At 41.8% G+C, this 12,751-nt stretch overlaps 1 protein-coding gene across 1 annotated transcript in view; it reads right to left on the reverse strand.

Annotated features, from left to right (window-relative positions):
• EMB2016 (mRNA methyltransferase EMB2016) overlaps positions 1-11,992 on the reverse strand; it is a 123,232-nt gene extending 111,240 nt beyond the window's left edge. Inside the window, exons 1-9 of the mRNA XM_087382883.1 lie at positions 11,842-11,992; positions 10,420-10,508; positions 3,813-3,936; positions 2,946-3,581; positions 2,466-2,840; positions 2,163-2,270; positions 1,850-2,035; positions 1,321-1,462; positions 924-1,105 (exon numbers count right to left, since the gene is read on the reverse strand). Coding sequence (XP_087239009.1) covers positions 924-1,105; positions 1,321-1,462; positions 1,850-2,035; positions 2,163-2,270; positions 2,466-2,840; positions 2,946-3,581; positions 3,813-3,936; positions 10,420-10,508; positions 11,842-11,916 — 1,917 coding nt within the window. The 5' untranslated portion in view covers positions 11,917-11,992. The remainder of the gene's footprint in view (positions 1-923; positions 1,106-1,320; positions 1,463-1,849; positions 2,036-2,162; positions 2,271-2,465; positions 2,841-2,945; positions 3,582-3,812; positions 3,937-10,419; positions 10,509-11,841) is intronic.
• Between the last annotated feature and the right edge of the window lie 759 nt (positions 11,993-12,751).

The raw sequence follows: 12,751 nt of genomic DNA on the forward strand, positions 1-12,751 counted from the left end.
AGATCAAGCCTAGAGTAAACCAACATGTAACTCTGAAGCTACAATCGGCAAAACCACCAAGCATTAGTAAGGACCATTTTTGGGAGTTGGTGAGCTCACCTCCCAGCCATAGACCCAATATAGAGGATCACACTCCGAGCCCGAGGTCAACCAAGCACCAAGCTTCATCCATGGCCACAATCCATGTATCCCATACCATAGGGACCCAAAGTTCAAGAGTTAGGCTGCATAGTCCTGCTCTAGGTCCCAATATCACAAGGAGTCCATCCGAGATCTCTACAAATGAGCCCACAGCTCATGTATAGAGACTCACCCAAAGGTGTCCCTGAGCTAGGGGCACCCATACATTGGGAATTGACTAATTGGGCCCCTTTTAAAGGCTCCACTGCTCAGACGTAACCTCATCCTAGTTGCCATCTCATGCTATGACCTTGGGGTCATAACATGCAAAGTACCAAATCAAATTATTCATGAGAAAAGAAATATAAAGGTCAATGATTGGATAAAACAGAAAAAATAATAAAGAACAGACTCGCATGTACAAATGCTGCATTAAAACTCTTATGACAAGATTGTGACCAGCTTGTCATCTTCAAAGAACCTTCAATGACTAGTAACAGAAGGCCTGAATCTGAAATTGCCCCCCCAACAAAAAAAAAAAGGCTTCATCAAATTGTCAAAAAGTTTGGCTTCAGACCGTAACTACTCAAAATCTATCAAACGATACACAACCATCTTCATAATATAAGAATCAGAGTAAATGTTACCGGAGAAAAAGCAAAAAGACCACTACACTCATAACCTGCAATGTACTTTTGTTTGCAAGATATATATGACATACGACTCAAAAAAGCTGATAAAACCCATGATAGAACTTAATATGTTTTACAAAATACATTCACATCCTCAAATAGTAATCTTACCACAGAAAGACTTGTGTGAAGCATGCGTCCCACGTCTTGGGTCTTGCACAGGAAACCAGCTGACATTAATGAGCGTGCATGCCTTAAATTTATAAAATCACTTCCTTGGAATTCTTCCATTCCTACAAGTCCAGCAACAAGCGCTGCTGCTGCCTCCTGATCAGATGCAAGGAAAAGTAAACCTGCATTTGCCAATGCTTTATAATGTTTCAAACGGTGCCAGAGAGCTAGAGGGATATACCTTTGTCAGACTAGAATAAGTCCAATCATACAAATTTAGAATTTTTGTTGTTAGAGAGCTAGAGGGATTGTTAGAATGCAGGATGTACAGAGTCAAAAAAGCTTATACCTGCATACACAACTATTTAGAAAGGACAAAAAAGGTAGGAAAGAGGACCTGACCGCGAGCTGATTAATGCCAAGATGAGAGCTTCCACATTTCCAACGAACTCAAGGAAAGATTCCTTGAATCTCCCAAGGGCTGACCTCATCCAAGGGGCTGAGAGTAAGGCCACAAGAGAGGGAATAAAACGCCTTTCCTACAGCATGGCAACACAAACTTAAGTTCGCTAGTTAAATTTTGTGCACGGCTCTCTCAACTCTTCTCTTACCAACCTCCAAGTCTAGCAAACTGTACAACACAGGGAAAAACCCAGATGTTTAGCGAATTCAAAGTTTAATCTCCCAAGATCCATGCCCCTCATCACAAGCTAATTTACTAAGATTTTTGCACCTTCAGCACTGGTAACTAATCTATGGTTCTCAAAATATGAAACTCTGAAGCTAACACTTTTCCATGGAAAGGATAAACAAGACTATTGCACCACTTTTTGCACAAAGAATCGACCTTTTATAACCACAACTGAGCTGACATAATTGAAATGAAACTATAAAACTCTAATAAGATAAAAACATCAGCTACATACCTGCAGAACCGATAAAATATATGCATTAAGATCCTTAAAAGCAAAGGAGTATTTAGATGCAGTGATCCAACTAAAGACCGCATTTGGGGGCAAAGAAAAAGCATTATCATCCCCATCCAGTATTGACCAATGTGCCATCTGAGCAGGAGACCAATCTTGCGGGAAATCGTTGGCATTCAACGAATTCTGTGCCAAGAAAAGAGGGACAGAGAGAGGGAAGGGAGAGGGAGAGGTCCCAAAAAAAAGGAAGTTAAAAGCCCATCAGAAACCAGTCGTGCAGAAACAACGTTCAAGAGCAACATTAATTTCATACCACAAGCTCTTTCAATGAAATGTTGAGTTTCTTGAGAGTATAGTCTGAGACTGCTTGGCCCCTCACACATGTCATGGCAGAATTCTCTAGCAACGGTTCCAACTCACACTGTAGACACAAAACATCCAGTAAATCAGCATCATCTATTTTTCCAATAGCAAACCTGGTAATTGACCCTGGACAACATACAATCCAAGCAATTAAAACAAGCCAACGTATCCAAATGTCAACCACATATCCCCCCCTGCCCTCACCCCTCTTCCTCCAAAAAAGATTAATAAGACCTCAAATCAAGTACTTGACCTGGAACTCAGAAACAAGTTCATACGCATGGAGGTGGTGAAGGACTTGTGATGCCAACTGGGCAACATTATGCCGTCTTGTTTGCAGCAGCAACTTCAGGATTGCACAATAACCAACACTCACATGATTCTTTAGTTCAATTAGTGGTGTATTCACAGGCCACCAGCCTAAAAGTGCCTCACATGCAAAAGCATGTTGACAGGCACATTTTAGTGCTCCTAAAACTAACAAGGCTGTTGCAGAAGACTCAGCTGAGGTGTAATGTAACACGTTCATTAAAAGATGCATACCACCAGCTACCACAAACTGAAAACACCAGTGAGCATCTGTACACAAAAGCTGTACTGCTGCAAGCCCCCCCATCAAGTATTCTTCCTGTTTAATGCAAACAGAGAACAAAAAAAATCAATATAAGGGATGAAACAACAACCGGGGTAAATTAAGGAAACAAACACCACTGGCACCAGAGCGTTTACTTACCATGGACATAACAGAGATCGTCCTTTGATGCGATTGGAAACTTCTCTGAATCCAATCACAAATCACCTCCATTACTGTGGATTCGTTCTCCAAGGTTGAAAGTTCTTCATGCATGACCCTGTTTTGCAACTCCACTTTAATTGCTTGAATATTGTCTCTGGCATGTTTCAGGGCATTCTTTACCTTCCTTTGACTTTGTGCAGGGGTTTTTGTAAGAGTTGGCCATTGTGGAAAGCCACTTTCAATGCCATGTTCAGACAATACAGTAGAAGCCGCTGAAACAAGAACATCAAAAACTCTTCTAACAGTCACATGATCAGAGATTGAGTTTGCAATCTTAACAGCCAAGCTGAGTAGCTGATACATGGCTGCTGACTGCTCTGGATCCTGATAAACAAGCTGCAAGTTCTTCAAGGGTAAAAGCACATTGTTCAGATTTCCGATCTCCTCTTGTAATGCTTGTGGCAGATCCTCATCCGAAAAAACAACCCCAGGTTGTAGGATGAGATCTGATAAGGTGCTGTCAATGTCGTGATCAGCATTGAACTGCCCTAAATCTTTGGCTGAGTTTCCATACACAACAAGTGAAAGTGCACGGTAGCTACCCCTTATGACAAGATGATCTGTCACAGCTGCCTGCAATAGTAAAATTGCAATCAATATTATTAAACTCGCAAAGTCTGTTCAAAAGTGCTCCATATGGAAGATGCGCATTTTCGAGCTACACAGAACTCATGCAGGTAAGATAGCATGAGCGGACTTTCAATCCACAAGGCTCATGCAGGCAAGTTACATAGGTTCTAAATTGCCACACTATAGGACAATTAAGCTCTAATGTATTTGAAAGCTTTTAAGAAAGAGATAGACCTGGACTTCAAGTACGCTTGAGGCTGAAGGGGAATACAAAAATGCTGGACACAGCCGTTTGAACCGAGCTTCTCCACCACTTCTAACAAACAGTTCAAGTGCAAATGATTGTGGAAAGCTCACCCTGCAGAGATTTATTTGGCACCCATGCATCATAGCGATATCATTTCTTGCTTTTTCAAAGAATCGGGTAAACAAGAATACAATGGCCAAGAAAATAAATCAACTTTCACCACAGCTACAATGTAACCCTTTTTAGAAAGAGAAACAAATTAAATTTGTTGCCCACCCTCCCATGAATGGGAGGAGAAAAGAGACCCCGCCCTCTCCTGTGACCCAAACATAGATTCTGAGGACCTTTTGAAAAAGAAGAAGAAGAATACTTTAACATTTTAAAGGCATAACTGAGAATGTTTTGAAACACACTACATAGGCAGAACACGATGATGATACAGGAACCATATGACAAGAAGTCCAATGATCTAAAATAAATAAAGTTCTGTTTTAAAATGAATTACAATGAGCTAGATTATAATGTCAAGAATCGTCCGCACAAGTCTCTTATTTAAAACCTTCATCTAATAGACATCGTAGACCTTTCAAACCAATGAAAAGGTCAGGTTTCTTTCACACACTTAGCATTTAAAAGGAAAACCAAAAATGTGTGGCTAGGATTCCACACATTGACTTTGTCGGTCCACATGTTTGCATAATCACACTATGTGCAGTGAGGAACATGCTTGATTCCTACCAAGTCTCCAAAATGAAGAGAAGAGACTCAATCATGACACACTAGTGCTCCATGATCCTTTACAATCTAATCGCGAAGATTGGTATAGTGTTGCATGCTTTTAGTAATGACATGCCCGGAGCCGCAAAATCAAACAAGGGAGCTGATCGCGCACATAATGTGACATGCAATGAACTTATTTAATTCCCTAGTTACATTCTGCTGCTCGGGGGTTGATGTTTAATTACAATGGTGCAGCTTGTCTTTAAAATAAAGACTGTCTACCTAAAGACTATTCTCGGTTGGAGAATGTGTGGGAAATGGAAGTGAGAGAAGGCGAGAGAATGGTGCCGAAGCAAGCTGGAATGAAATTGCAGCCACACAAATGAACTACAAAGCTAGGATAGTCATAGAGATGAATGCACCCTAACTTGGGTCAAAAGAGGTGGTGTGACTAATTCACCCACAAACTCAACCTCTAACTAAGGTTAGGGGTAAAAATTTTGATTTAGGGATAAAAATTTTAATAAAAGGAAAAAGTGCCCCTAGCTCCTTATTACATAACATTGGCCACTACCTTAGGAAATAGTTCAGAGTAAGGAGGGATGACGAGTGATGGTTTGCCCTTGCCCGGTCGCAAGCTGACTGAGAAGTCACTATCACACGTAAAGCTTTGCAAAAAGCCTCAAACTTTGGACGAGGTAAGGGTAGAAGACTAAGCTGACATCCCATGTTTTGTTTTGAGAGCCGTCTTTGATGTGTGAGGCACTGACACCCACCAAGCATCTCATGGAGAACTCTTTCCCATGCATGTAGCCGCTCCTTGACATAATGATATGAGTTTCAATGTGTTTCGTATGAGCATGAAGCACCTGATTCCGTGCCACTACAATAACACTCTGATTGCCAATGAGAATTGGAGTAGGGTCCTCCAATGATGCATGAAGATCACGCAGCAAATGCCTCAGCCAAATACACTCTACCATGGTCGTGAAGGCTACCCTGTACTCAACCTCACATGATGAAGTAGCCACCATAGGCTGTTCCTTGCTTAGCCAAGAAATGCACGAGTGTCCAAGAAAGTACTACCAAGTATCAAAATCCTCAACCCATTCTGAATCATTGTAAGCATGTAAGTGAAATTCACCCCCCTAGGAAAGAGCAAACCCAGAGATCAGATGCCCTACAAATTACAGAACACACGCTTCCTAGCTTGCCAATGTGAAGTCTGATCAGCTGGGACACTGCATATTGAATGTTAGGACGCGTGTTGCATAAATAAATAAGGCATCCCACAGCCTGGCTGTATACAAGGTATCAAAAAATTCATCGCATCATCAATGGACAGCTTAAGCCCCATCTCCACGGGAGTAGAGATGGGCTTGCAATTCTGAAGATACTTGGACTTCGACAGCCCAATACCTTTATCATCCTGTATTAACTAGATGCCCAAATGGTAGTGAATCAACCTTTTCTCTGACATCTCAAATGTCAGCTGTAATTCAACCCTAAAATCTGCAATTTTTGCAGCATTAGTACCATTGAGTAGCATGTCATCGACATAGAGAAAAATGATGAGAAAATCCCCACCTTCCTTCCCAACATGGAGGGTGCTCTCATATGGACTATTATGCATTCCCTAGCTGGTCAAAAAGGCATCTATCTATCTTGCTTCAAACCATACAAGGCCTTTATAAGCTTGCATACTTTGGCATCCTTGCTAGGTTCCACAAATCCAATGGGTTGAGAAACATAGACCTCCTCCTCAAGGTCCCCATTCAAGAATGCAGTTTTGATGTCCAACTGATGGATCTTCCATCCATGAAATGCGCCAATGCAACCACACACCTAACGGTGGTCATACGAGAAGCGGGGGCAAAGGTTTCATCACAATCTATTCCTTTCTGCGTGGCACGTGCATAGTCCTTTGACACGAGACAAGCTTTGTACCTGTCTATGGAACCATCTGATTTTTCTTTGAGCTTATACACCCACTTCATGCCAATTGCCTTCTTGCCGGCAAGCAAATCCACCAACTCCTAAGTGTGATTTTTGGAGTCGATTTCCACTTGCATTGCTTGCATACAATGCAAATTGTCTCATGTCACGCTCATCTTTCTCAAGTTTGCCACTCACACAGAGTCATAGTATTGGGCATCCCCAGTGTCTCTAGTGCCACTTCATGTACGGCAAGGGAGTGTTGCTGAAAGCTTGTCGTCCTAAAGAGTGCGAAGCAACCAATGAGGTATTGATCTTGCTTCCTACAAAGATCAACCAACACACATATAAGAGAACAAATGAACACCAATGCAAACACAAGGAAACGAGTATTATCATTATTTTTTAATTAACTGGTTATTTATTTATTTAAAACTAAAAATAATTATAAATAATAAATACGAGGGTGGACAAACCAAAACTAAATAGATACCGAAGAGCAGATGACCTCCAAAAATAAAATAAAGCTAAGAATTAAAAGGGAAATGGGCTTTGTAGTATCTGTATTGTTATAAGAAACTCTAGTGACAAAAATCTGCCACAGCCTTCCCTTCTAGATTAGCTACAAATGCTCATAAATTTGGAGAAATTTGTGCACTGGAGCTAAAGGCATTGCAATTTCTTCAAAACTGCAAGCAGCCAGCACATTGTATAGTGCCAGACCTCAAACCTCCAAGTAAATGTATGAATGGACAGGATGAGTGCATATGAGGATAGATGGCTAGTTTCCCTAAGCATCCCTCCGAAGGAGACCTGCTAACCATTTGTAGCAAAAGCTGGAGCCGAAAAATGAGAGTGAATGCTAGATAGGGATGACCCCAGAATCATGGTAGGCATATCACTAATAATATTGCAAATGCCTACATTGGGATAGAATATGCAATATCTACGGAGCGGGATGTGCTATTGTTGCAAGTTGATATTGCCAAGGCTTTTGACACAGTTCAATGGGATTTCATCTCGCAGACCATGCAAGCTTTGGGTTTTGGCACGAAAATGCAGCATGTTATCTACTGGCTGTACAATGATAAAGTTACATGTATATTGTCTGGGGATATTTCTAAAAATTGGACTCTCCGTTGTTCAATTCGTTAGGGATGTCCACTTAGTGCGTTGTTGTATGCGACAGCCGTGCATCCAATGCTTCGATACATACATGTTGCATGGACTGGAAATTCATGGAAGTCACACTATGGTTGCTCAAGCATATGCTGAGGATTCTTTTTTTACCCCAAGGAATACTGAGAGAGATTTCTTCCCCTATGCATGCTCTATCATTATATGGCCTGGCTGCTGGTCTACATGTGAATTTTCAGAAACCTAAGCTGTTACCTTTGCATTCTAAAGATTGGCATATGGCCAGGGGAAACTGTTCCGCCTACTCAGTTAGTTCGCCATCTTGGTTATCCTTTGGGCTGGAGGATTACTCGTCGTTAACAAACTGACTGGGTACTTGCAAAATTAAAGAAAAAGCTTGAATACTGGAAATTGGCAACTTCGCCATTGCATGTTCAACTAAGGATAGTCCAATCTATTTTGGTGGCATACATTCAATTTTATCTACCTTTGATCATGTTTGGTAAGGGAGATCATGGCCGGAAAAGTTTGAGATTGCTTTCAATGCAACATCTCTGTTCGCCAAAGATGCATGGGGGCTTAAATATTCTCAGCATTCATGTGCATATCCTTGCTCATAAGGCAAAATGATGTTGCAATCTATGCAAGGAGATCAACCTTGGGCTGCCATGATGCGCTATTTGCTCTCGCGAATCACGACCTCTACTTTTGGTTATTGGCAGCCCACTCAATGGGATTTTCTACTTGGATGTATTGATGGCAAAATCAAAGGTTGTCCTTTGGCCTCTAGGATGTTATCTGATTGGAAGAATATCCTTTCCCACTTGGAATGGCATGGCCGCGACTCTATGCAAGGCAATTCTTTGATAGCTGAAAGTGTATATTGGTCAAAGGTCTTTGATCCTCCATTGGCTTTACAGGAACCTAGACGTTCCTACTTTATTAGTTTCAAGGGGATCCACTCGGTGGATGATGTAATTCATGATGATGGTACCATGATGTTATTCCCTCTGGCTGCTAGACAATATGGTTTACAGATGCATTATCATCCTTTGTGGCAAACCATTGCTCACATGATTCAGCCTTTTCTATCCGTACTTCCACTTGAGCTTCACAATAGGCTTGAAGATTGGAGTCTTCATTCTCTAGATTCATCAACCCGTCCTTTGAGGCCATCTCACGTTACGGTACCTTCCTTGTATAAAGTTTTACTGCCCCCACCTTAGGTTTCTGATAAGGCAAATCACCTCTGGCGTATGAATCACCCAACAAATTGGTGGAGGAAGAGATTGAGGCAGCTTTGGAGCTTCAAAGTTCCTCTTTGCCAACGAGTTTTTTTTGTGGCGGGTGATGCTAGGAGTTTTTCCGTCTGGGCAGCTTTTGGCACATAGACATATTGCTCTGGCTGTTTGTCACAGATGTTTGACTCCACAAAAATATGTGCCTCATCTCCTTTGGCATTGTCCATACATCCGTGACTTCTTGGGTCTTCTTCGGCAGCGTTTGAGAGCTAAATTACCTATTGCTACCTTTGGAAGCATTTCTAGCTTTTTGGGATTCACCCACGCAAACAGGGGTTTGAGTTGATTTTCATTTGGGTTCGTTATTGGGCACTTGGACTCTATGGAGGATAGAAATCATAGAGTCTTTGGTGATCCAACCTTTTGCCCTTTCCCTTTCTTGTTTGCAAACTTGTTACATAGATTACGATGTATACTTGTCATATAGTGAGATCTTCTACTGATGTACTTTTCAGCTCCCCATTCAAGGTGCCATTCAGGGGAAGCTACTGTCTAATTTAAAGCATCAAAATTTTCATCCCCCAAAAAAAAGTGTGTACATGTATGTGTGTGCGCACGCGCGTGTGTGTAGAGTGTGCGCGAGAGAGAGAGAGAGAGAGAGAGAGAGACCTCTTCATAAGGTTAGAATAAATCCAATCTTACAAATTAATATGTACACCTTCATAAAATATATCCAATCTTATAAATTAAAATTTTTATAACCCTAATGCATTCTTGCATGGATACAGATGGAAGGAAAGCAAACAAATATTTGTGCTTCACAACCCCTTAATCAAATTCAATTGCTAAGACACCTATACTAATGAAGTGGCACCTTCCCTTCCGACCATGTCCTCACAATGATCACCATGTCGAAAATTCACCAAGAGCTGTGTGCTCTAGTTCATAGGCATCAAGCATAGATCACAGCGAACTGAAGTGGGGATGAAGCTCAAACATAGTCTTATTGTCTAAATACCAGCTCAACAAAGGTACAAACATAATAATGTCCACCCTTCCATGTGTCGCTCTCTTGGAGGTTCAATGGTATCCATGTGTGCCTCTCTTAGTGTAGGAATAGAGGGTAAGAAGGGGGCAGGACCTGTCATATGAGCCCCAATGGCTGTCTATTTGGCACACCAAGGCCTAGAAGGGTTGCCTACCTATCAACCTGCAAGCCTCGCAGCCTCCTCACTTGCAGATCCTACCACGTGGACTTCAGCTGCCACGTGACAGCCAAACATCCTCTCGGTCTTTATAGGCACTAATTCGGCCTATTCAGGCCCTAATCCCCATAGAAGCCCCTAGGTGGAGCATCGACTCGCATCCAAAATAGTTTATCATATGCCTCTTTCTATGAGGCTCACAAATGCACATATCTCATACCCACGACACTGCTTCTTCCCCCAAGGCCTCCGATTTCACATATGACAAAGCTGTAGCAGCTTGACATCGAATATATAAATTTGAACACCACTGACTACGAAATGCATACACAACATAATTGCACACAAGCACTTACCCCGAAAGAGAGAGAGTGGGGCAAAGAGAGGACGTGTGCAGCTCCAAAATTTCACAAGCACATATAACAACTGGTTCCGTAAAGCGCACCTACATCATGCAAAAAACAAATAAAAGCATCAGAACATGCTAGCATTGAAATTTAAGAAACCCATACATGGCATTATCCCCAAATAGTCAACGATGATGCAGTCCTTGTGTGCCTGAAAGATAATATTGATTTCAGCAAGAGGAAGACAGCATTATTGCACGTAAAGGTCACAATGATTTTTACGTTAGGAATGGCATTAAAGGATGCAAAATCATATGTATCTCTCCTATTGAGAAAGTGATATGTTTTTATGATCCAAAATTGCTGCTATATAACAATTCATAAATTAGGGTGAAAAGAATTAACAAGAGCCTCAGGGCAAAAGATAATATGCCACAAGCAATGTCATGCCAGAAGCCATGGTCAAATTTAAGCCATATTAGTTAAGTGCTAGCTACTTTTGTAAATGGGCATGGGAGCTCAAAATAACCCCCACAGATCAGAGCTGATATGTTTTATCCGATACAATATTGTTGCAAGGCTATATTTAAATTTTGTCACAATGCTGCCATATAACAATTCAAAAATTAGGGTAATTATGTCTATAAAATAGCCTTAACCAGAGCTTCACAATGAAATAGAATATGTCGAAAGCAACAACATGTGAGAAGCTTTGTAAGAGCGTGGCATTTGGCAAGTGTGCCGTGTGAAATATAATCCCATTAGTTAATTGCTAGCTGCTTGTATGAATGGCCCTGGGTGCTCAAGATAACCCCCACAGATCAGCTAAAGTGTATTCAGCTAATAAAATAATATGAACATAATTTAACCGCAGTTTGTTCCTTTCCTCTGTCACGATAAGAGAGCCTCTGCTTTTCTCAGGTGTCCTATCATTCATTATGGTATTACAGCCTCTCTTTTTTTGCAAGAAATGGTATTAGAGCCTCTTGTCGAAACAATATGCAGTTGCATAACTCACACAAACAAAGCCCTAAACCTTATACAGCTTAGAGTTGCCATTCGACATTTGCATACTATTGAAATGGCATTCGCTCAGTCTAACCCTTCCACTACGAACGTAATTAACATGTACCCGCCTTTGCACTAGGGAAGTGGCATTGGTAATTTTATAATCCTCACGAATGTTGTCACGGATGATTCTCTTGCTACAACAATTTGTCTCTAATCACGGATAAATTTAAATGAGTGTGCAATTCTGTGTGAAGTCTAGTAGCTGAATATGCTAAACATTGAGAGACCAAGTTCCAGCAACATAGCAAGATGTGTCGGGGGAGAAATCAATCCATCGGTATATGCAATAATTAATGTTGCCTCTCGAGACAGTTAGTCGGCAGCTATCCCATAACTTTGGGAAGAAACAGAGAACGTTACCTCGTCCACGTGCTCAGCAAGCCGAGGGTGAAGGAAGGACTGGGCGAAGAGCACGCAGGGCTGGGGGCGAACCATGGTTGCTGTTGAAAAGGTGCTAACATCGTTTATAAGCGATCATCTGTTCATGTTGAAGGCCGCGAGCTAGCTCAGTGTAAATGAGTGCAACACTAATTAAGCGTAAATCCCAGTGTAATGTAATGAACATGGCGACCGCCTTTGCCTGCAAGTCAAACTTATGAGTTGACCTATGCTCTCAACCCCTACCCGTGCACGGCTGCCTTCCTAGTTGGCCCAAGACGAGGGATGCACCCCGACAATGAAAAGATTCATGTCCGGCCCATGAAAGCCGCCACATTCCATGCCCAACTTCTCCAACCCCGCCCCTTCCATTCTTCAACTGGTACACCATATCACATGTCAATGACATAAATTAGCAACCTGATGACCGCCGGGTGGTGTGAACGACAACACTCGATGGCCATCGTCCATTTATATTTCCTCCTCCATGGGTGGGCGGGTGGTGTGAACCCAGCCTTAGGCACCATTCACATGTGTGCAGACAAGGGGAGGGTGAAAGAGGCATTGAACGTCGTGTCCATCGTATTTGGTTTCGTCTGGCCTAGGGAGGTCGCCTAGAGTGTGGACAACCCAAAAAAGTGAAAGTCACGATGTTTGGTTATGTGTGAAATATATCAACGCCTAAACACCATTTCTTGGATGTGTGAATCCTACCTTAGATGGTGGGGCTCATCCTGAAGATAAGACAATCCTTGATTCATTGTCCACCTCCTGTTTCGTCTTAGCATTGTCAAAAAAAAGACCTTAACCTCATACTTATCCCATCTTATCTGAACATAGCCACACAATGGTGTGTTCTTCCTTGACAAAGCCCGTCTAGAAAGTCGACCTA

Source organism: Dipteris shenzhenensis, chromosome 12 (assembly GCF_047967505.1).
Source record: "Dipteris shenzhenensis isolate YYH24624 ecotype China chromosome 12, Dip_SZ_1.0, whole genome shotgun sequence".
Lineage (NCBI taxonomy): Eukaryota > Viridiplantae > Streptophyta > Polypodiopsida > Gleicheniales > Dipteridaceae > Dipteris > Dipteris shenzhenensis.